The 24,423-nt window shown below is 43.0% G+C and overlaps 1 protein-coding gene across 3 annotated transcripts in view; it reads left to right on the top strand.

The window, feature by feature from the left end:
* The window catches only part of CHCHD3 (coiled-coil-helix-coiled-coil-helix domain containing 3), a 147,333-nt gene that overhangs the window by 108,054 nt on the left and 14,856 nt on the right, over positions 1-24,423 (top strand). For all 3 annotated transcript variants that reach the window (XM_071424193.1, XM_071424192.1, XM_071424194.1), the window contains one exon: positions 8,579-8,649. In XM_071424193.1, the coding sequence (XP_071280294.1) occupies positions 8,579-8,649 (71 nt within the window). The remainder of the gene's footprint in view (positions 1-8,578; positions 8,650-24,423) is intronic.

Raw genomic sequence — 24,423 nt, 5'->3', positions numbered from 1 at the left:
TACCACACTCATTTTGGGGGCCGTGGAGAAATAACCCCATTGGGAAAACAGAATTTAAACCATGGAATAGTGACAGGGCTGAGCTGAGAGGGGAAATTGGAAATGGGAATGATCTAAATGAGGCTTCTCATCATCAGGAAGGGCCATAAATACACTTGTGCATTTTCAGGTGCATCTCTAAGCCTAAGCACATTTGTATTAATACCACTACTACAATTACATGCAGATTAGCTGCTTGGCTGAATAGCTGTAAGAACTTGGAATAGATTTGTCCTTTTCACCAAGGTTTTCATTTTCTTTGGCAGCTCTGAGTGTTAACAAATTAGAGATCGATGTTCTAGCAGGGCAGAAAAGTGAAGTGAGCCATGGCTGGGGAGAAACTTCAGAGCCATTAATAGTTGCAGTTAAAGGTATTAGTTAGTGGTGCCTGAAAAACTGAAAATCAAAAGAAAAGGTCAAAAATCATTCTCTTTTTCCCCATTTTCTGCTGATAACTGAGTTAAGTATTTTACCCTGCTTGCTGCACTCTGAATATCTTTGACATCTTTGAATATCACTGAAATTTTTGACAAAAACCCATCATGGAATCCAGCAAATACTGGTGGGGAGTGAATTTCCATTCTGCAGGTTGCTCCTTTGTGTTGTGGAATCACTGATTGGTTGGGACCTTAAACTTCACCCCATTCCAACCTGCCATGGGCAGGGACACCTCCCAGGTTTTTGTTTGTGTGGGGGTGTGGCATTTTCAACAACTTTGGGTACTTTTTGGGTTTTATTTCTCTGTAGGAACAGGCACTGGGTGGTTTCAAGTGTCCCAAATCCTCCCTTGAGTCTGTGACAGTTCAGGCACCCCTTTTGTTACAGGCACAGCCTGGTCCTGACCCAGCTTCTCTCAGGACACAGCAGACAACTTCAAAACACAGAAGTTTTGAAGTTCCAAAACTTCACTTGGAAGTTTTCTAAAGGTAGAAGAGAGGGCATTGCACTTAAATTTGAAACAGGGAGCTCTGTGCAATCACCACCAAAATCCTGATAATTGCCTTGATCTCAGCTTCCTTATCTGGGTGTCCTCAATAGGCTCAGTCCCAGGTTCCTTCCTTTGCTTTTTTTTTTTTTTTCTCTGTGGGGCTTCTTTTTGAATTCAGTTTGAATTCCCTCTCCCTTCCTTGCAGCCACTTCTCCCACTTGTTGCACATAAGAAATTCTCCTGTGCTGTAAAAGCTCATCCCCTGCTCTGTCCATTCATCTTTAATCCCTGATCTGTCCTGAATTGTGCTGGGAGGGATTTGTTGGGTCCTTCCCCAAAGGCACCTTTGATGCTGTAGTTCAGGATTGGAAAACTGGCTTGCTTTGGGCAGTGACCATTTTTTTTGTGCAAAGATGCTCCATTTGGATAAATTTCATAAAATCCTGATTTTCAGCCCTATGGCAGAGCCACAGAACTTTGCCCAGTGAGGTCAGTCAGTCCCCTCATTAAAAAGGAGCTCCTAATAGGGTTTAAAAACAAGAATAAAAGCCTTAAGTGTTATGTAGGATCTCTGAACGTGGATTTGGACATCCTTAGTTTCATCTCTGGAATAAAAACTGCACCAATTGACTGACTAGAGCAGCTGGATCAAATGAGAGCAGTCAGAACTTGTAGAAAGAATAACTTATCTAAAAATTCAAGCACAGGCCTGATGTGCTGACATTTCAGAAGAAATTCCCTCATCCATAGATCATTTGGAGGCAGAATGAAGATGCAGTGTTACTTGGGAAGCTGTCTGATGTTAAATGCTTGGTTTTCCATAGCTTATTAAAATCAATTCAGGCACAAATAGAGGCTTTAAACTCAAATGAAAATGCCATTGGAATGGTCATATTTATAAAGCTGTAATTTAATGTAATTTGGAACTGGGGTGGAGGCACAAAGCAGCTGATGGCTTTATTGGGTTTTTTTTGGTCTTTTTTTTTTCCCTAATTCCTTCTCTCCTCGCTCACTTGGTGGCAGTTCCAAAGATGAAACATGACTGGAGGTTTTCAAGTTTATTTCTTCTAATCTTGCCTTTCTCTCTGTAGTCCAGAGGAACCCATGGAGCTGCTGCAGGGCTGGAGCCAGGCTGGGAGAGCTGGGAATGTTCCCCTGGAGAAGGGAAGGCTCCAGGGAGAGCTTCCAGCACATTGCAGGCCTGCAGGGGCTCCAGGAGAGCTGCAGAGGGACTGGGGCCAAGGCCTGCAGGGACAGCACCCAGGGAATGGCTCCCAGTGCCAGAGGGCAGCCAGGGATGGGATCTTGGCAATGAGGAATTCCTGGCTGGGCTGGGATTGCCAGAGCAGCTGGGGCTGCCCCTGCATCCCTGCAGTGTCCAAGGCCAGGCTGGAGCAGCCTGGGTCAGTCTTGAGTTTGGACTAAAAGTAAGTGAAACAATTTCCTTGTGCCTTTGGAAATCTCTTTTGAGGCTCTTCAGATCTCAGGCTCTGTGTCAACAGGATGATTAAAACAAAATGCTCCCTATTATCCACAAATGGCTTTGTTAAAGATCCTGAGATGAAATGGCCACAAGTACAATTAAGGGAGAAAAGGAGCTTAACTGCAGCAGAAACGGATTTTAAAAAGGCACAGAAAACTTCCCAATTTGCCATTCAGGGAACAGGATAATCTTTGCCTGCCGATGCTTTGAGTCTTTTCGTGGGGGAGGATGAGAAGGAGAGCGAAGTCTTTAAATTAAAAATTCTCCCCTGATTCTCAAAGGTGCCAAACAGCCCAAGCCCTTGGTTCCTTTGGTGGGTGGAGCAGGTGCTGAGCTGAGCTGGAGTCAAGCTGGGCTCATTTTTGTCTTTCCCAGCACTGACTTGAAGCAAAGGGCAGATTTGTCTCTTTTGTATGCAAGTCAAAAGTCTTTTTTTTTCTTTGTCCAATCAACTGTTAACTATGTAACTATTAAATTTAATTTTTAAAAAAATTAAATAGATTGCATGAATGTTACTCTCCTAATGAATCTCTTCAGGGCTTTAAGGGCTTAAAAGCAAGAATTCAATGCCAAAATCAGTCGTGGTCTGTCTGCAGTAAAAAACAGTTTTCACCACATTTTTAATAAAATAGTGCATATAGGTGAAGCATCTCTGGTGAAATTAAATGAGGGATCTCAAGTTCTCCTGGTTCTTTTGATAATCTTTTATCAGCTTGGATGACACAGGATCTCTCAGAACTTTCCCTGCTTGCAAATCTGAAGATTTTCAGCCCAGAGTGAAACGTGTGCTTGTGCTTTGAGTTCCTCCATGCAGACAAAACACTGACCTTCTGAGGGGCTCCAGGGATTTATTTTCTGACACAGACCTTTGAAATCAGAGCTCTTGAGAGAAATAATTCTCCTCTTATTCCTCCAGCTTTAAGGAGCTTCTGCTTCCACTTTTGCTCAGGGAAAGTGATTTCAGTGGCAAACGTGGTGAAAACACTTTCACCAGTGGCCACATGTCATTTTTCTCCTCCTGACTTTATGGCATTATTTATATTTTCTGTGGCTCTGTGTTTGTATCAGGGCAAATTGGATGGATTTAAAAGTGAAATGGAAATTCTCTTTAACTTCTCATTCAGCCTCTGTTTCTTTCAGTTCACTTGGAGGGAAAAGGCACCACTTGTTACTCATTTTTACTGCAATATCTTCATTATCTTTGGGCCAGAACCTCTGGGTTTGGGTTTGAAGGGGACTTTAAACTCATCCAGTGCCACCCCTGCCATGGCAGGGACACCTCCCACTGTCCCAGGCTGCTCCAAGCTTGGACAGGTGGGAAGTGAATTTCCATTCTGCAGGTCACGCCTTCATTTTGTGGAATCACAGATTGGGTTAATAATAAACCAATAATAAATGCCTGCCTTTATCTGGAGTTGAGGAAATGATGCTACAGCACCATTTTTAATCTGTATTTAGGGAAATGACCACTGCACTTTTATCTGAAGGATTAGGGAGGACTTGGAAAATGAAACTTCATCTCTGGGTTACGGAGAGTTTTTCTCTAAAAAAGAATCTGAGGGAGTTTCAATAACAGACCTGAGCCAACAAACAGCACACTTCAGCTAAGATAACAAATGATTTCTTGATAGCTTGTAGGATTAAAACTTCTGGGCATAGAGAGCAGCTCAGTTGATCACTTGAACTGCAATTAAAAAGCAGAACAAGTACACCCCAAATATTGTTTTTATGTCAGAAATGCTCCTTCATGCTTGAAAATGAGAAAAAATTGCAATCGATCCTTACAACTGTTGTGTTCATCTTTATTGACTGGCCCAAAGAAAGACAAATGGCAGCCTCAATAAGATTCCAGTCTGTGCTGGCCTGGGAGGGGACAGGGGGTGATGGAGAACCATTCATCATCTCAGCCCTGCCCTGCCCCGGCCACGCTCGCCCCACCGTGGGCTCGTCCTGATGCCTTGGGAATCTGAGCTAGGACAGAGATTAGATGGAGTTAAAGAATAAAACAGGGATATAGTAAAAGGATCTCCTCAGTTGTGGTGTTTGTGAGGGTCCCCAGGACGAGGTGAGAGATGAGAATTTGACTCCAAGCTCTCACAAGGCTGATTTATTATTTTATGATGTTATATTATATTAAAGAATGCTATACTAAAACTACACTAAAGAAAGAGAAAGGAGATATCAGAAGGCTAAACAAGAATGAATAATAAAAACCTGGGACTGACTCAGAGTCCAGCACAGCTGATGTGATTGGTCATTAATTAAAAACAATTCACATGTTTGGATAAACAATCTCCAGACCACATTCCAGAGCAGCAAACATGGAGAAGCTGAGGGTTTTCATCTTCCCAGGAGAAAAATCCCGGCCAAGGGATTTTTCAGAAAATATCATGGTAACACTCAATGGATGCACCTTGGGCAGCACCAGAGCCCAGCCAGGGCTGCACCCAAGATGAACCAAAATGGCCCCAAAATGCACCAGCGCTCCCGGGGTCTCTCCCTGGGATCAGTTCTGCTCCATTTGCATCTTGCAGTTCATTGTCCCATTCCAGCTTTAGCCCCTGCAGTCCCACCCTGCTTGTTTTTCTCTCTCCAGCCCACGGGGTTTGTGCTCCTGGGCTGAGATTTGGGTCATTTGTCCTTGGTGCCCAGCTGGAGCAGGAATTGTTTTGTCTCCCTGCTCTGTGCACAGAGCTCACCATCCCATAATATGGAGCTCAGAACTGCACACCAAAACAGCACAGAATGTGAAAAATATAAAAGCTGTACCCTGAGGCATCACTGTGAACCTGCTAAAGCAAACCATTGGTGCCCAGTGGTGTCCCCATGAGCTGCCAAGGTGGGTATGAGCCAGGTGGGCACTTTCTGCCCTCCACTTTAAGTTTCAACTCTGACTCTTTTTTCTGTGGATTCAGGGAATTGAGCAGGGGAAGATTTGAGATGCTGAACCTTGTTGAATTATCCTGGATTTCATCAGAGAATATTTGTTGGCTTTTTCAGCACCTTTCTACTCCTTTCCCCTCACCTTGGCCTTTGTTTCACCCTCTCTGGAAGATCTGAGTTATGTGTCAAGCCCTCCTGGTTGGTCCTGTGCTGAGGAACTGGGGCTCATTTTAATCAAGGCTGAACGGTCATTCTGGCCCTGTGCCATGCCATGGATCCCATCCCATCCCACAGATCTCATCCCATATCACAGATCCCATCTCATGGATCCCGTCCCCTCCCATCCCACAGATCTCATCCCATATCACAGATCCCATCCCATCCCTTCCCTTCCCATGGATCCCATCCCATCCCATCCCACGGATCCCATCCCATCCCATATCACAGATCCCATCCCTTCCCTTCCCATGGATCCCATCTCATCCCATGGATCCCATCCCATATCACAGATCCCATTCTATCCCACAGATCCCATCCCTTCCTATGGATCCCATCGCATCCCACAAATCCCACCCCACAGATCCCATCCCACAAATTCCATCCCATCCCACAGATCCCATCCCATATCACAGATCCCATCCCATGGATCCCATCCCATGGATCCCTTCCCATGGATCCCTTCCCATGGATCCCATCCCATATCACAGATCCCATCCCTTCCCTTCCCATGGATCCCATCCCATGGATCCCATCCTATCCCACAGATCCCATCCCTTCCTATGGATCCCATCGCATCCCACAAATCCCATCCCATCTCATGGGTCCCATCCCATCCCCCTGGGCCTGCCTGGGGTTGCTGAGTGCCAGGGGGTCACTGGTGTGAGGAGAATTTCACTTCCATTTGCTCTCTGGCCGACGATGATTTATGAAAAAATAAATGAGGGTGCGTGGCAAGCTGGGTTTGAGTGCAAATGAGTGATGAGGAGTGGGGCTGGCACTGGGGAGTGCAGCACAGCTCTCTGCTCCTGCTGATCCAGGCCTGACCTTTGCCTGCAGTGCCTCTTACCCAATTTGTTATCATTTGTGAGAAAATATTAGCCCTGCAGTACAATTTTACCCCTGTCTGGAGCTGGCATTTTATTCACTGATTTTGGTACATTTCGAGATTATTGTTTGCAGGGAAGAGGCTTGGTAGATGAAATCTTATAGTGGGAAGGAAAAATGTTTTTCTTTGCAATTTTTTGTAGTTGGTGTTGCCTCTTTTGGAATTTCAGGAAGTGTTTTTGCAGGAGTGAGACCTGCACTGCTCATAAAATGATAAATATTCCTCAGGACATGTTTACTCACCCAGTGACCACAGACCTGTGTCATCTGTGACTTTTATGGAAGAGTGATCTCTCTACTTACAGCCTTTTCCATTTTTTCCCCCCCTAAAAAATGTTTTCATCCTATTTCTTTTCCATACATCAATGTCTTAAGCTAAACTGCTTTATTTTACCCAAAATTAAAATTGGAATGATGCTTCCCATGGACTGGATCGTGGCATCCATGTGTATTATGGAGTCATGGAATGGTTTGGTCCATCCAATGTCACCCCTGCCATGGCAGGGACACCTCCCACTGTCCCAGGGGGCTCCAAACTCTGGCCTTGGGCATTGCAGGGATGCAGGGGCAGCCCCAGCTGCTCTGGCAATCCCAGCCCAGCCAGGAATTCCTCATTGCCAAGATCCCATCCCTGGCTGCCCTCTGGCACTGGGAGCCATTCCCTGGGTGCTGTCCCTGCAGGCCTTGGCCCCAGCCCCTCTGCAGCTCTCCTGGAGCCCTCTCTGAGATCCCCCAGAACATTTTCCTCTCCAGGCTGAGCAATCCCAGCTCCCTCAGCCTGACACAAATTAAATATTTGGAAGATGCCAAATCAATATTGAGGCATCAATAACTCCAGAGCACAGGATAAAGTCCAGGTTGTTAAAAGAAGGGTTCAGCTGGTTTTGATGTAATCACACAGTGTGGGATTGTCAGGGTTTTGTTGCCATGTTAACATCACTCCCTGGGATGCCCATGACTCAAAGCCACACCAGAGTTCTTGCAAGTGCCAGCACAACTTTTTTGCTTCTCCACACCCTGTTGCCAGCAGCACTCCCAGGAAAATGATTTCAGAGGAGTTTGGAGCTGCTCAAACTTTGCTTTCTCCCTCCAGCTGGGCAGCCAGGTGCCTTGGTTATTACAGCTGAGGTCCAGCTGTGCCCAGGCTATAAAAACCTCCTGAAAAATGCCACCTCTGTGTTATTGAGACATGGAGCAAAACAACATCCCAGTGATTTATCTCACCCTGCATTGTCACAGAATTCTTCAGGCTGGAAAAGACCTTTGAGGTCATCAAATCCAACCATTCCCAGCACTGCCAAGGCCACCACTGAGCTGTGTCCCCAAGTGCCACCTCCACAGGGCTTTAGATCCCTCCAGGGATGGGGACTCCATCCCTGCAGCTGTTCCAAAGCCTGACCAGCCTTTCCACGAAGGAATTTTCCCAATATCAAAGCTGAGCCTTCCCTGGCACATCATTTTCACACCTAGAAAACTTCTGTGGCTTGGTGAGCATCTCTCACCTGCACTTTGGAAATGAAGGATTTTGTAGAACTGAGTCAAAGCCATGCCTGGGTTCAGGAGAGATGCAAAATCTCTTCTGAAGCTGCCTGGCTTTAAAAACTGAAATTAGCAACTGATGGAAGCAATCTGGGAGTTTGGAATATTCCAGTAAATCCTCAGAGGTGCGTTTTAAAGGCAAAGAGCAAAAGGGAAATTGCAGCTACTGTTAATTTATTGTAGGATTTTGAAGCTTGACTCGAGTGCCACCCCTGAGGCAGGGGGGAGATGTGTGTGAGGAACACAAACAGGGCACTGCAGAGAAGTCCAGAATCACTATTTGGAGTTTAATTTCTAATGAAGAAGTTGCAAAGCCTCCAGGAGCACCTTGTGCTAAATACGGGATTCTTGCCTCATGTCCTTTTACAGTTTCTTCCCCAAGAGCCATTCCTTCTGCATAATCAGGACACACTAATTCTAAAAAAAAAAAACACCCCCAAAAAAAAGTGATTTCTGAAATTCTGTCATTTTATGGTTAAGTTTTGACAGCTTTTTGAAACAACTTAAATCCAAAATCAGCTTTATTGACTAGATCTTAGCATGGCTGTAAATGATGCTAACTGAAATCTGTATTTATTCTGTTTTTCTTTTTTTTTTTCCAGAGTGCCCAGTTCTACAAAGTCACCACTGAGCAATACCAAAAAGCTGCTGATGAAGTCTCAGCTCGCTTCAAGTGAGTCCCCCCTCCTGTTTTCTCCTGGCTGAGTTCTTACCCCATTAAAATGCACAATCATTCCCCTTTCCTCCCTCACAGATCCTATCAGTCCCCCTGGCTGTTGAAAGGAGGGAATTTGGGAGAATTTGGAGGCCAAGGTATAGGAACCATGAGCTGCAGAGAAATGGGATGCACACTTTGTACACATTGATTAATTTCTAGTTGATAAGAAGCACGAATTATTCTAAAAATAGATTTGATGGAGCACCAAAAATGAGATTCCAACTTTGCATCACAATGGCACCACGGGAAGGATTTAAATGAGGAATTTCACTCTGCCCTCAACAGTGAAGGTCAGATTAAATAATTTTTATTAGTGCTGAAGAAAGTGAAGTGAAGATCTGGTAATTGATGGATCAAAGTGACAGTGACCCTTGGCCTTGGACCTTCCCTTTGGGCTGCTTCATCCCTCAGGCTCCAGGGTCCATTTATCATTTTAGTGAGGACACAGAACTTTTTACAACCTCAATTCTCTCCTCTAACCAAGAAATGCTGCAGAAAAATGAATTATTCTGCCACGATTTTTGTAGATTTGTGGAGGGATTTTCTTCTGGTTTGTGTTTTGTTTTGGTTTTTCGATGAGCGGGAGGAGAAAAATCCTTTCTGAGCTGCTGATAATGATACAAATATAATTTTAAAGTATAAGAAAAACTCATTTTATCTCTAAACAGCAGGAATTGTTGAATATTCTTGGGTGTATATATAAAAATTTTGTAGTGTTTAATGGTCAGAGTATATTGAGCACTAAATTCATCTGTCCCTTAAACAGGATGACCATTGATCAAGGTCTGATTTAAACATAATTTGCAGGGTTTTCCAGCATGTCTGGAAATCCAGGAAGGTTGGGATGAAATTCCCACCTGGTATCTCCTTCCTCTGTTACAGGGGGATATTTTCAGCTTTCTAAATCAAATTATTTTCTCATTGCACATGCATTATTCCAAAAGAAGCTTTTGGTGGGATTTGAGGTTTTGCTGAAGGGCTCTGGGTGGGTTTAGTGGGCAGAGGTGGGTTTGGGATTGGGTTTTTCCTCCTGATACATGAAGGATTTCCTAAGTAAATCCAATTCTTTGGGTTCCTTTTTGTGCACAAATGGAGCTGATTGATGGAGCAGGGGTCAGTCCTGAGCATCAAAGAAATTTAAGAAAAATTTAGAAATTAAAAAAAATTAAGAAAATAATTTTATAGGGTGCAGAAATCAAGGAATATTTACTAAGGAGGATTTGGAAAGGGAACCACATTCCTAACCCTTGATGGGATTGTACTTTTCCTAATTTTCTAGAAACTAAAGGTATAAATTGAAGTCATCCATTTGACTGTTCTGTAATAGCAGTACTGCAATCACTGTGCTGTTTTTGCACTTGAAACCAAATTCCCTAAAAATTATTGGGAATTTTTACATCTGTGGTTCTGGTATTGGTCCATTGCCTTCCAAGAAAAAAAAAGGAAAGAAAAAGGTGCCTGAAATATGCACATAAATTGTGGCAGATTTGATGAAGTGCCTGAAACACCAATATTATTTATAATTTAAAGGTTTTTCCTTACATAAAATCCTTTCCAACACCGTGTCTTTTTATTGAAGGTTTCAGTGCAGGAGGTGTTATTTTATCACTGCCTCTTTTATGGAACTTGATGGATAAATGAGGAATGATTTAGTGGGACCTGAAGATGCTCTTTTGGCACTTCTCATGTGCAGTTTAATTGCATGTGAGGATTGAGAGGACAGAGGCTCCAGTGGTGTTTAAAGAGTTGTTTAATTGGCTGTAAAAGAAGAATTAAATAAGGTTGAGCTGCTAAATTTTGTTAATGCATAAAGCCATGTGCTGCCTGTGATTGCAGGTTCCAAGTGCAAGATTAATGGATCTAATTGTGGTATTACTAGCAAATAGTCTGACTTTATTTTAGGCATGTCTAGAATTAGGTACCCAGTTTTAGTGCTATAATTTCAATTTCTTCCACTTTTTAAGCTGCATCACTTCCCAGAGCAAGAAGTGGACGGTGTTGTTATATATTAAATATTTCCTGGATTTTCCTTCCTCCATTTAATCCCTGAAATTACATCAACTGTACCTTCATCAGTCTTTAGGGATAATTAAACTTTATTAAAAGGGGAAAAATACAAATACCCTGCATGGGTTTGGATCGGAGACCTAGCACATCTTGTGTCTGCAGTTCCTATTGCTGCCTGCATTAAACTGATATTCCAAATATCCATGAGGAATGTTTTATCTCCACCAAAGCCCTGATTCACATTGATCAAATTGGGAATTATCAAATGCTTCATCTCTTTACCAGCCTAATTCCCATTGATCAAATCCTAAATGAGCAGGTTCAGGCAGTTCCTGCAGTCCCCAAATCACATTAAAACAACATTACAGGGCCATGCTGCCCCTCCTAAAGCTGGAATTATCTTCCCCCAGTTCCATTATAACCCCAATTATTCCATTATGAACATGGCTCTGTTCTAATGAGGAGTTTACACAAGGAGAGAAGAATGCAACGTTACAGGAAGAGCTGGGCTTTGGGCAAAGATTTGAACTTTTCCTAATCAAATTCTCCCTTTGTTTTGTGGGTTTTTTCCCTTAATTTGGAGGGCTGGGAGCGGGAAATTCGGCAGCTGCAGCGGTGACATTTTATTCCCCCGTGGTGTCTGGAGCCAAGTGACATCTTCATTATTCATTTAAGAAGCAGAGAGGGCAAAGGCAGCCTAAAATAAATGTTTTTATCTTCAGTGGGTTTTGATTTCTGGTGGTGTATTTAGAATTCATAGCTGTGCAGCAGTGCTTTTTCCTAAATATTCTGCCTAAATATTCCTCTCCTGCTCTGCTGTCTTGTGGGCAGCATGGGATTCCTTCTTGCTGCTGGGTTTTTTTGGGAAAAACTTCATTCCCAGCCATCCAGACTGATGGAAACCCCAAATCCTCCTGGGGGATTGACTGAGCAGTTTGGGGTGAGGTTCCCCCCAATACTGGAATGAATTCCCCAAAGTTTGCTTGGACAGTGACAGTTGTGATCCAAAGGATGCAGCTGGAAGTGTTGGGTGTTTATTCTGAATTACACATCCAGAATAAGTACAGAAAAAGTACAGTTTTGTAGTTAGGTCCCAAGTCTGGGCTCCTCCACTTTTACTGTGGATGTGTGGTGTAAATTTGTGTCAAACTACTTGAGACTGTTTCTTCAAAAACTCTGTTTGTGCAGTTGCAAATAGCTCCTCCACAATTAATCTCAGAATCTCTGAGCCTCTCTAAAGGGGCTTTATTCCTTTATTATGAATCTTTTGGACATGATTGTCTCCATCAATTTGCATAGAATGAATGGGAATAAATGACAAATCACCAATATAATATCTTCCTTTAATTAGGATTTCTCTATCACAAAGCCCAGGTCGTTAATGTTAACTGAAAATAAAATCTAAGGCATTGTTACCATCAGAAAATCACTGAGTGGTTTGGCTGGGAAGGACCTTAAGGATCATCCAGTTCCACCTCCCCCATGAAGTTCTGTTTGATGCTCAGCTGGGAATATTTAAGATGTTCCCAATATTTCCTGGGTGTTCTGACTGATGCTGTTGTGATCTGTGAAGCTGGGAAGGAGCATAATGAAACCACAGTAAATTAATAACAGCAACACTTGGATATTCAGGTATAATTGTCTCACAAAGCAGTGGTGCCAATTCTCTGGACACTGAGGGGGGAAAAAAGCAGGGTAGAGAGAAAATCAGCATTTTATTGATGACTTTGGAGCGAGTCCAGGGAAGTGTGGCTTTATTTCCCTGTCCTCGTTACCCTTCTGATGTTGGGGCACATATGGTGACTTTTGAAGGGCTCTTGCACTGCCTGTAAATTAAAAATGTTGATAGTTTCTTAATGCAAATATCTTCAGTCACCATCCTGGTGCATTCACATAACTCTGTAACATAGAAATCTGTGGTGCTGAGAGCCAGGCAAAGAATTTCTGCTTTATTTCTCCTTGTGCAGAGCCAGACTTCCAGTTTGTACCTTAAATAACCTCATTGATTCCCAAAATGGTTTGGGTTGAAGGGACCTTAAAAATCCCTTAAAGGGACCTTAAAAATCCCATTCCACCCCCTGCCATGGGCAGGGACACCTTCCCAAGACCAAATTGCTCCATCCTGGCCTTGAATTAAAAGCAGCTGCTTTTAAAACCTAAAGTTAAAACTACAAATTACCAGTTATTTATGAAATACCACCTACTGTTTTGTCAGTAACAGAAAATAGGAAGCTACAAAAATTCCTGCAGGCTTTGTGCCTTTAGTTCAGCTTTTTTTTTTTTTTTTTTGCTTAGCCAAGGGCAGTGAGCTCTGCACAGAAACCTCCTGAATTAATGTTTTCTTTTACAATTACAGCAAATAGAAGTGGTGCTTTGTCAGGAGAGAGAATCACTGCAAGCTTGTTGGCCTTGATGATGCTGTTGCTGGTGGTATCCTTGATTTTTTTGTCATGTGTTCTGTCTGGGGATGATGGTCCCAAGTTCCTCCTGACATCCCTTAGAGAGGTGTGAGCTGTTTGTAAGTGATGCTGGAAATTAGAGAATTAAACACCATAGCTCAGCTCAGCCACCCAGCCTTTCTTAGCAACAGAGGTACCCAAAGGTCTCATTCCTCCTTCTGCTCTTGCCCCTCTTCACACACAGCTGTGCTGCCCCCAGGAGAGGTTTTTGAAGTGCTTCAAGCAGAGGTGTGTGATCTCAAACACATTTCACTCCACCAGCCAGGTGGAGGTGCAGCTTTCCAGCATGGCAGTGATGCTGTCACCCCTGTTAGCTTGAAACCAGCCCAGATTCTGAGTGCACAGAGCTGCTGTGTCGCAGACATCTTTCATGAAAAATCCTTTCTTAGGATTTTTCCTTGTGAGAAGCTGCAGTTTCAGCAACCAAAAGTAACCAATGGTTATCTGCTGCTGTGGAATGCAACAGGTAGTCCTGTGATTGGTCTCCTGTGGATGTTTGGATTTCCTGACCACTCATGGCAGAGCTGGCTCTTGCTCTCTGTCTGAGACACAGATCTTTGTTATTCATTCTTGTCTATTCTTAGCTTAGCTAGCTTCTGAAGAAACCTTTTCCTTTCTATTTCTTTTTAGTATAGTCTTAATGTAACATATATCATAAAATAATAAATCAAACTTTCTGATCATGGAGTCAACATTCTCGTCTCTTCTTCATCCTGAAAACCCTTGTGACCGCAGTCACACTGCTGCAGCTGGGAAGAGACTTCAACAAATCTTTCCAGCCTCTTGTTTTTCCTGCACATCCCAAACCCAGTTCCTTTTGAATCAACTCTTTTCTTTGCTCAGTTCTTTAACTCAGGGCTTGGATTCACCTGAGGGCTGCAGGAGCAGAGCTCACTCAAGAAATCTCTTGGACCTTCTGCTGCTTTGTACAAGAGATTGTGCTTTGACCTTTAAACATCACCCAGTCCCAGTTTAAAGAGTGGGTTTTGGTGGGCTGGGGGCTGCAGGAGCAGAGCTGAAGCTACAGGAGCAGACCTCACTCAAGAATTCTCTTGGACTTTGTTTTGTACAAGAGCTTGTGCTTTCACCCAGGGACCTTAAAAATCACCCAGTTCCACTTTAGAGAGGGGATTTTGGTGGGCTGGGGGCTACAGGAGCTGAGCGGACTCAAAAAATCTCTCAGAATTTCTCCTACTTTGTACAAGAGATTGTTCTTTAATCCAAGAGCCTTAAAAATCACCCAGTTCCAGTTTAAAGTGTGGATTTTGGTGGGCTGAGGGCTACAGGAGCAGAGCTCACTCAAGAATTCTCTTGGACTTTCTTTTGTACAAGAGATTGTGCTTTGACCCAGGGACCTTAAAAATCACCCAGTTCCAGTTTAAAGAGGGATTTTGGTGGGCTGAGGGCTACAGGAGCAGAGCTGAAGCTACAGGAGCAGAGCTCACTCAAGAATTCTCTTGGACTTTCTGCTGCTTTGTACAAGAGCTTGTGCTTTGACCCAGGGATCTTAAAAATCACCCAGTCCCAGTTGAAAGAGGGATTTTGGTGGGCTGGGGGCTACAGGAGCAGAGCTGAGGGCTACAGGTGCAGAGCTCACTCAAGAAATCTGGATTTTCTGCTGCTTTGTACAAGAGCTTGTGCTTTGACCCTTAAAAGTCACCCATTTCCAGTTTAGAGAGTGGATTTTGGTGGGCTGGGGACTACAGGAGCAGAGCTGACTCAAAAAATCTCTCAGACTCTCTGCTCCTTTGTACAAGAGATTGTTCTTTAATCCAAGAGCCTTAAAAATCACCCAGCTCCAGTTGAAAGAGGGGATTTTGGTGGGCTGGGGGCTACAGGAACAAAGCTGAGGGCTACAGGAGCAGACATCACTCAAGAATTCTCTTGGACCTTCTGCTGCTTTGTACAAGAGATTGTGCTTTGACCCTTAAAAATCACCCAGTTCCAGTTTAGAGAGTGGATTTTGGTGGGCTGAGGGCTACAGGAGCAGAGCTCACTCAAGAAATCTGGATTTTCTGCTGCTTTGCACAAGAGCTTGTGCTTTGACCCAGGGACCTTAAAAATCACCCATTTCCAGTTGAAAGAGGGGATTTTGGTGGGCTGGGGGCTACAGGAGCAGAGCTCACTCAAGAAATCTCCTGGATTTTCTGCTTTTTTGTACAAGAGCTTGTGCTTTGACCCAGGGACCTTAAAAATCACCCAGTTCCACTTTAGAGAGGGGATTTTGGTGGGCTGAGGGCTACAGGTGCAGAGCTGACTCAAAAAATCTCTTGGACTTTCTGCTCCTTTGTACAAGAGATTGTTCTTTAATCCAAGAGCCTTAAAAATCACCCAGTTCCAGTTGAAAGAGGGATTTTGGTGGGCTGAGGGCTACAGGAGCAGAGCTGAAGCTACAGGAGCAGACATCACTCAAGAATTCCCTTGGACTTTCTGCTGCTTTGTACAAGAGTTTGTGCTTTGACCCAGGGATCTTAAAAATCACCCAGTTCCAGTTAAGGAGAGGATTTTGGTGGGCTGGGGGCTACAGGAGCAGAGCTGAGGGCTACAGGTGCAGAGCTCACTCAAGAATTCTCTTGGACCTTCTGCTCCTTTGTACAAGAGCTTGTGCTTTGACCCTTAAAAATCACCCAGTTCCAGTTAAGGAGGGGATTTTGGTGGGCTGAGGGCTACAGGAGCAGAGCTCACTCAAGAATTCTCTTGGTCTTTGTTTTGTACAAGAGGTTGTGCTTTGACCCAGGGACCTTAAAAATCACCCAGTTCCTGTTGAAAGAGGGATTTTGGTGGGCTGAGGGCTACAGGAGCAGAGCTCACTCAAGAATTCTCTTGGACCTTCTGCTGCTTTGTACAAGAGCTTGTGCTTTGATCCAGGGACCTTAAAAATCACCCATTTCCAGTTTAGAGAGGGGATTTTGGTGGGCTGGGGGCTACAGGAGCAGAGTTGACTCAAAAAATCTCTCAGAATTTCTCCTCCTTTGTACAAGAGATTGTTCTTTATTTCAAGAGCCTTAAAAATCACCCAGTTCCAGTTGAAATAGGGATTTTGGTGGGCTGAGGGCTACAGGAGCAGAGGTGAAGCTGCAGGAGCAGAGCTCACTCAAGAATTCTCTTGGACTTTCTTTTGTACACGAGACTGTGCTTTGACCCAGGGACCTAAAAATCACCCAGTTCCAGTTAAGGAGAGGATTTTGGTGGGCTGAGGGCTACAGGAGCAAAGCTGAGGGCTACAGGAGCAGAGCTCACTCAAGAATTCTCTTCGACTTTGTTTTGAACAAGAGATTGTGCTTTCACCCAGGGACCTTAAAAATCACCCAGTTCCAGTTGAAAGAGGGGATTTTGGTGGGCTGGGGGCTACAGGAGCAGAGCTCACTCAAAAAATCTCTCAGAATTTCTCCTCCTTTGTACAAGAGATTGTTCTTTATTTCAAGAGCCTTAAAAATCACCCAGCTCCAGTTGAAAGAGGGGATTTTGGTGGGCTGAGGGCTACAGGAACAAAGCTGAGGGCTACAGGAGCAGAGCTCACTCAAGAATTCTCTTAGACCTTCTGCTCCTTTGTACACGAGGTTGTGCTTTGACCCTTAAAAATCACCCAGTTCCAGTTTAGAGAGTGGATTTTGGTGGGCTAGGGGCTACAGGAGCAGAGCTCACTCAAGAAATCTGGATTTTCTGCTCCTCTGTACAAGAGATTGTGCTTTGACCCAGGGACCTTAAAAATCACCCAGTTCCTGTTTAAAGAGGGGATTTTGGTGGGCAGCAGCTGCCCTATCTCAGTTGCTCTGCACCTCTAAACAAATCAGAGAATCCTTTGCCCTTCTCCAGTGATCCTTTGGACTCTCAGAATTCCCTGAAGGCATTTGCAGTTTGTTTATGTGTGATTGTCGCTTCAGCCATGACAAGTTTGGGTTTCCCTGCAGCCACTCAGGTATTTAACTTTGTTTCTTTGATCACTGCAGTCCATTAGGAGCAAGGGCTGGATAAAACATGAATTGTGCATTTGGGGCTGGAACAAAGGGGAACCTGGTGGAATATTTGTGTGTTTGTCTTTCTCAGAGAATCTGGGCATGGGGATGTGTTTTCATCACATCTCTGAGCTCTGATGTGAAATTTCAACGTGCTTGTTTGGTCAGGAGGCAGGATTGAAGCTCTGACAGTGTGCTTAGAGTTACATTAACTTTTAAAATCCATTATTCAAAATTTAGCACATTAATAAAGAGGGCAAGTCAGTTCTTTCCATCTTTGGCATAATCTTTTTTTTCCCCCTTTCTAGAAATCATGGATACATTCATTAAATCTCCCCTCAGGCTATCCCCAGCTTTTCCCACAGTGAGATCCTTTACTCTCTGTAATGGAGAAAGCAATCTTAAAATTAATGTTTCTAAAGCACCAAGTCAGGAGTAGGATTTTTTATTAAGTTTTCTATGAATTAATATGTAAAATAAAAGATTTTTTGGGAGGGGGGACAGGTAGAAGAGGATAATTATTGTAAGATATTGTTATGGGGGATAACTGAGTAGGATGGAGTGGGATAACTGTGTAGGGTATTGTGGGATAACTCTGTGAGAAAGCAATCTTAAAATGGAGAAAGCAATCTTAAAATTAGGAAAGTAATATTAAAATTACTGTCTGTAAGACACCAAGTCAGGAGTAGATTTTTTTTTTAAATTTTATATTAATTAATATGTAAAATAAAAGATTTTATAGGAGGGGAGACAGGTAGAACAGGATAATAATTGTAGGATATTGTTGTGGGGGGATAACTGTGTAGGATATTGTGGGATAACTCTGTGAGAAAGCAATCTTAAAATTAAGAAATCAATCTTAAAATGAAGAAAGCAATCTTAAAATTACTGTCTGTAAGACACCAAGTCAGAAGTAGGATTTTTTTTTTAATTTTCTATGAATTAATAGAATTATTTTAAATTAACTGTGTAGGATGGAGTGGGATAACTGTATAGGATATGGTGAGATAGCTCTGTGAGAAAGCAGTGTAAAAATTAAAAAAGCAATCTTAAAATTAAGACAACAATCTTAAAATTAATGTTTGTAAAGTACCAAGTCAGGAGTAGGATTTTTTATTAAGTTTTCTATGAATTAATATGTAAAATAAAAGATTTTTTGGGAGGGGGGACAGGTAGAAGAGGATAATTATTGTAGGATATTGTTGTGGGGGATAACTGAGTAGGATGGAATGGGATAACTGTGTAGGGTATTGTGGGATAACTCAGTAGGATGGAATGGGATAACTGTGTAGGGTGTTGTGGGATAACTGTGTAGGATATTCTGGGATAACTCAGTAGGATGGAATGGGATAACTGTGTAGGGTATTGTGGGATAACTGTGTAGGATATTCTGGGATAACTCAGTAGGATATTCTGGGATAACTGTGTAGGATATTGTGGGATAACTGTGTAGGATATTCTGGGATAACTCTGGGGGAAAATTTGCCTGTGGAAGGGGAATTGGAACTGGATGAACTTGATGATCTTTAAGATCTTTTCCAAGCTGAACCACTCTGTGATTTTATGGTCTGCAGGTCCTTTCCTTATTTAGGAGGTCTTTTTCCTGTTCAGGGTGGATGTGTTGGAAAGAGAAATGTGTTCAACCACTGCTGCTTTTCTCCATTTTCTGCATTTTCTGCTTCTCCATTTTCAAGCATTTTCTGCTTACAGAGAAACACAAAGTCATTTGAAAGACTTCCCCGTGAAAGAAGCAAGTGAAACTCTGCCCTCACCCCTTGGTGGTCTCCTAGAATTGGTTCTGATTCTCCTTTGGAGATTTATGTATAAAAGTTTATTTATTCATAAATAAATGAATTATATTAGGAATATAATTTACACTGAGAATTGTACTGGGAATCAGCCCAGTGCTGGGGAAATTCCTGGATGTCCTCACTGGGACAATCCCTGCCCTGGCTGCAGGTTTGGGAGCTGCTCCTGAGTCATGAGCAGCTCCTCCTGGTGTGTTTGGCATTCCAGGGCACATCTGGCTGACTCCTCCCTGCCCAGGTTTATTCCAAACAAGGAATAAAGCCTCTTGATTTAATACTTTATGCTTTGTTGGGATTTCCTCTGAACACCAGTCACAGATTTCCCAATTACAGCATTAAAGCTGGGAGGTTAAACCCCACAGCAGCTCCTTTTTATTATTAATTTGTTCTGTATTTCCTAATCTTTTGTGGCTGAGATTTACAAATACCTTTTCTAAGGATGTTTTTAATGAGGCCAAGCCATCTGTAGGATCAAATCCTACAAATCTCACTTGGGAGCCTCCAGCACAGACCTGCCTTTGGGGAAGGGAGAATATTTCCCAGAGCTGCTGGTGGGATTTTTTTAAGGAGAATTCACCTGTTCCAGGGTACAGGGTGAAGAATGAATTACAAATTATCTCTGTTGCCACATGACATGTGGTTCCCCTCTTTTATTTTAATCTCCTTTCCAGCAGTGCTGGAAAATCAGGGCCAAAAATACACCACAGCCATTCTGCTTGGAGTGCACCTGAGGGAAATCACTGTTTAAAGGCAAAGTGGGCAGTAAATATTTGGGGAAATAATCTCAAATCGTGGTTGCAAAGAGCTGTCAGGCTCAGCAAATAAGGCTTGTAAAATGAGGATTATGGTTTCTTTAAAGTGGTTAAATCACAGGATCACAGAATGGTTTGGGTGGGAAGGGACCTTAAATCCCATCCTGTCCAACCCCCATCCATGGCAGGGACACCTCCCACTGTCCCAGGGGGCTCCAAACCCTGGCCTTGGACACTGCAGGGATGCAGGGGCAGCCCCAGCTGCTCTGGCAATTCCAGCCCAGCCAGGAATTCCTCATTGCCAAGATCCCATCCCTGGCTGCCCTCTGGCACTGGGAGCCATTCCCTGGGTGCTGTCCCTGCAGGCCTTGGCCCCAGTCCCTCTGCAGCTCTCCTGGAGCCCCTGCAGGCCCTGGAAAATACAAATTAACACAGATCAGGTCCCCCTTCTCCTCCTTCAGAAGGTATGGGTGCCACTGCAATAAGTTTATTAATTCTGTCAGATTTTCAGTTCACTACCTGAATATAAAACCCCTCAGTCCCACAGATTTGTGCTAAAAGAAATTCCTGAAATCCTGATAATTTCCCCTTCCAACTGCAGTTCCTTAAACACAGCCCACGTTTTCCTGGGGTCTCTATTTTGTCTATTGTAGCACAATACACATTTTTCAAGGTGGAAGGGGAATAATTTCATCCTGCATGGAAAGAAATGAGAAAAGCAGTTATTCCTTTCAAACTTCCCTTGCCACTTAGCGTGGCTCCCACTTCCAAGGCATTTAGGAGCTCCATTAAGCCCCTGGGTTTGCTCCTGTGCATGCATTAGGAGCAGAGCTGGGGTAATATGGAACAGATTTGCTGTATCATGGACACATTTATGAAGATTGATAACAGCCAGGGCTCGGTGTTAACTTTTATTTTCAAACAGGCTGCAGGAGAAACTGCCTGGTATTGCTTTGAGGCTTTGATTTATGAAAAGGTTTGCTGCATGAAAAAGACATCCCATAAAGCAGCTCTGCTGGCAGGAGCATTATAAAGTAGGGTTGTGAGTAGAGCAAACAATAACTAACTGTAATTATGTTCATTATTGTCTCTATGAACTCCCTGTACCTTTTAAGGGGGGTTTCTGCACTTATTCCCTCCTCAGCTTTTAAGTGGACTCACCTTTCCCATGGAGTGGGATGAAGGTGAGAAAATCCTGCTGGTTTCTAGTGGCAGCACCCCCAGAGAGGCTTTTTCTGTTGGTATGGAATGAAAGAGGTCACTAAAATTATACCTGATTGCACAAATGATGCCAGGAGGAGGAGGAGGAGGAGGAGGAAAGGCCTGTGGTAAAAAATGTTGTTTCTTTTACAATTCCCATCACGGATTCATTTTCCCCTAAATTATGACTGTTCTCTGAGGGTTATTTCACACTGTTGCATTTAAGCCCCTTCAAAACAAACCCAAAAACCCCAACATGATGGCAAAGATCACCAGGTTGCAGAACTATTTTCCTTCTCTCAAACCATCCTTTGTAACAGGATGAGCCTCAGGAGCAGCAAGATGAATTCTTCACTCAGCAGCAATTAGCAGAAAACTTTAGTGAGAGCAAATTGAAATCAAGGGGCACGACCTAACTGGGAGAAATGTGAGTGGTTAATCTAAAGTTTGTCAAACTTGAGCTGCTTTGACTTAAAAGCATCCCTTTACCAAACCACCTGAAGACCTTGCAAAAAGAAATAGGAGCTTGAAAATTGTGCTGAGGTTATAAAACACAAGGATGACTTTTTTGGAGCAGAGTGAAGCTCTGTTAAATAAGCCAGTGTCTAATTAATGCTGCCAGCACAGGGAGGGGGTGAGGAGAGGCCTTGGAAAGGTTTTTGTGAGCTGGCACTGAGCTTTCCATCAGGATCCTCTGCCTTGTCCTCAGACTGTTCCCCTGGTGCCCTCACAGATCCAGGGAATGGTTTGGGTTGGAGGGAACATTCCAGACCATCCAGTGCCATGGCAGGGACACCTCTCACTGTCCCAGGCTGCTCCAAGCCCCAGTGTCCAGCCTGGCCCTGGACATTGCAGGGATGCAGGGGCAGCCCCAGCTGCTGTGAGGGGCTGGGAACACAAAGCCTGAGAGGAGCCCCTGAGGGAGCTGGGGGTGCTCAGCCTGCAGAAAAGGAGACTCAGGGCTGCCCCCATTGCTCTCTGCAGCTCCTGAAAGGTGCTGTGGAATTTGCAGGCAACCCCGACAAGGGAAGAGATGAGAAACTTGACTCCATGTTTCAGAAGGCTGATTTATTTTTTTATGATATATATGAAATTAAAACAATATATTAAAACTATACTACAGAAAGAGAAGGGAGACATCAGAAAGCTAGAAAGGAATGAATAAGAAAATCTTGTGACTGACCAGAGTCAGACACAGCTGGACCTGTGATTGGTCATTAATTAAAAACAATTCACATCCTGGGTAATCAATTCTCCAAATCACTTTCTAAAGTAGCAAAACCTGGAGAAGCTGAAGATTCCCAGCTTCTCAGGAGAAAAAATCCTGGCAAAAGGATTCTTCATAAAATATGTCAGTGACGAGGTGCCTGGGCTCAGCTGCCCTTGGGCTCTTTCTCCAGCAGCACTGACACAGCCAGAGCACACAGCCTCCAGCTGAGCCAAGGGAAATTCAGGCTGGAGAGCAGGAAAAAGCTTTTCCAGCAAGGGGGATCAAGTTCTGCAATGGCTGCCCGGGGAGGTGGTGCAGTCCCCAGCCCTGGGTGTGTTTGACAGGCCTGGATGTGGCACTGGGTGCCAGGGGCTGGGCTGGACTCCATGGCACTGAAGGTCTCTCCCAACCTGGTCATTCTGTGATTCTGTGATTCTATAGGAATTAATAGATTTTTTTAGTTTGTTTGGGTTATTTCTCTTCTGTCCTCATTGCAATTAGTTCTTTGTTAGTTTGGCTCATCCTCCAGCTCTCACCAAGGTTTTCCTCCTGCAAGCTCCCAATTCCTTGGAGGTTCCTGACTTTGATGGAAGATGTGACCACTGAAGGTCACAGCCCAGTGGTGGCTCTTGAGTCAAGGCTTGGAGAGAAGGGTCCAGTCCCCAACCCTGCCATGGGCATTTCCTGAGTCACATCCACACCTTGGAGAAGTCCTGGATGGAGTTAGAGCTGTGCTGGCTCTTCCACATCCTCAGTGCACTGCCAGGGGCCCATTCCAGCCCTGAGCAGCTCCAGGCTCTTCCAAGATCCCATCCCTGGCTGCCCTCTGGCACTGGGAGCCATTCCCTGGGTGCTGTCCCTGCAGGCCTTGGCCCCAGTCCCTCTGCAGCTCTCCTGGAGCCCCTGCAGGCCCTGCAATGTGCTGGAAGCTCTCCCTGGATCCCTCCCTTCTCCAGGTGAGCACCACCAGCTCTGCCAGGGGCTCCAGCCCTGGAGCATCTTTGCTGTCGTGTCTTACAGCAGCCTGAGGGAAACACCCACCAGCAAGCAGTGAAAAATTACTTGAAAAATAATTTAAATAATGAGAATAATGAAAAAAAAAGTGAGTGTTGTCATTTACAACTCACCCCTCCAGCTCTAATTCCTGACCTGGTCCTGGTATGGGGAACATTTTCTTTTCTTGGGTGCCACAAAGGATGTTGAGGACATTCTGTTTTAATGTTTCTGTAACACATTGTATATTGCTATTAAAGTATGATTTTATTTTTATTTAAAATTACATTTATTATTTTATTATTAAAATAAATTTATTAATAATATTAGTATTATTAAAATAGTAACTTTAAACTATCATGCCTTACATAAAATGACTCCAACATCAACACTACTATACCAAGCAGTACTATTTTATTTTTATTATTTTATTAAAATATTATTTTAATAAAATAATAAAAATATATTATTTTATTATTTTATTAAAATATTTTATTTTATTATTATAAATAAATTTATTATTAACATTATTATAATTTTAAGAAATACTAGTTCTAAACTGTCATACCTTAAATAAAATATCTCCACCTTTAAATACTACTATACCAAACAGTACTATTTTATTTTTATTATTAAAAAGAAATTTATCATTAACATTATTATTTTTTACATATTAACTGTAAAATATCATACTTTAAATAAAATAACTCTACCATTAAACACTACTATACCAAACAGTACTTTTTTATTATTAAAAATAAATTTATTATTAAAATGATTATTATTAAAAAAGAAAGATTAACTGTGAACTACCATACCTTAAATAACTCCACCATCAAACACTACTATACCAAACATGTTAAAACTCCAATATAAACTAGAATCCAGAACAACAAAATAACATACCCCTATTAACATTACCAATACATTTTTCTCCATTCCTTTAATACAAACCTCACTTTACTTTTACCTAAAAAAATATACAGTACACCTAAAACCAACCACCCCAAAAATAAAAACACAACCCCACCATCTACCATAAACCAATCCAAACTACATTAATAAAAAGTAAAACTCCAAAACATCTACAATACATCAATAACATCATTGTGTAGAAAAACACAACAAAAGTATTTTAAAAAAAGAAAAAATCATCCAGGTTTCCTAAAGCTAAAATATATTCTCAGCATCTTCTCAGTGGGATTATTGCTCTTGGTTGGAGTTGATGACAACATCTACAATAAATACATCAATAACATCATTGTGTAGAGAAACACAACAAGAAAAGTATTTAAAAAAAGAAATCTTAAGACTAAGATATCTTAAGACTAAGATATATTAGAG

Source organism: Agelaius tricolor, unplaced genomic scaffold, assembly GCF_023055355.1.
Source record: "Agelaius tricolor isolate 1412-34295 unplaced genomic scaffold, bAgeTri1.0.p SCAF_3, whole genome shotgun sequence".
In the NCBI taxonomy this organism is placed as follows: Eukaryota; Metazoa; Chordata; class Aves; order Passeriformes; family Icteridae; genus Agelaius; species Agelaius tricolor.
This window is presented reverse-complemented; position numbering and strand designations above follow the sequence as displayed.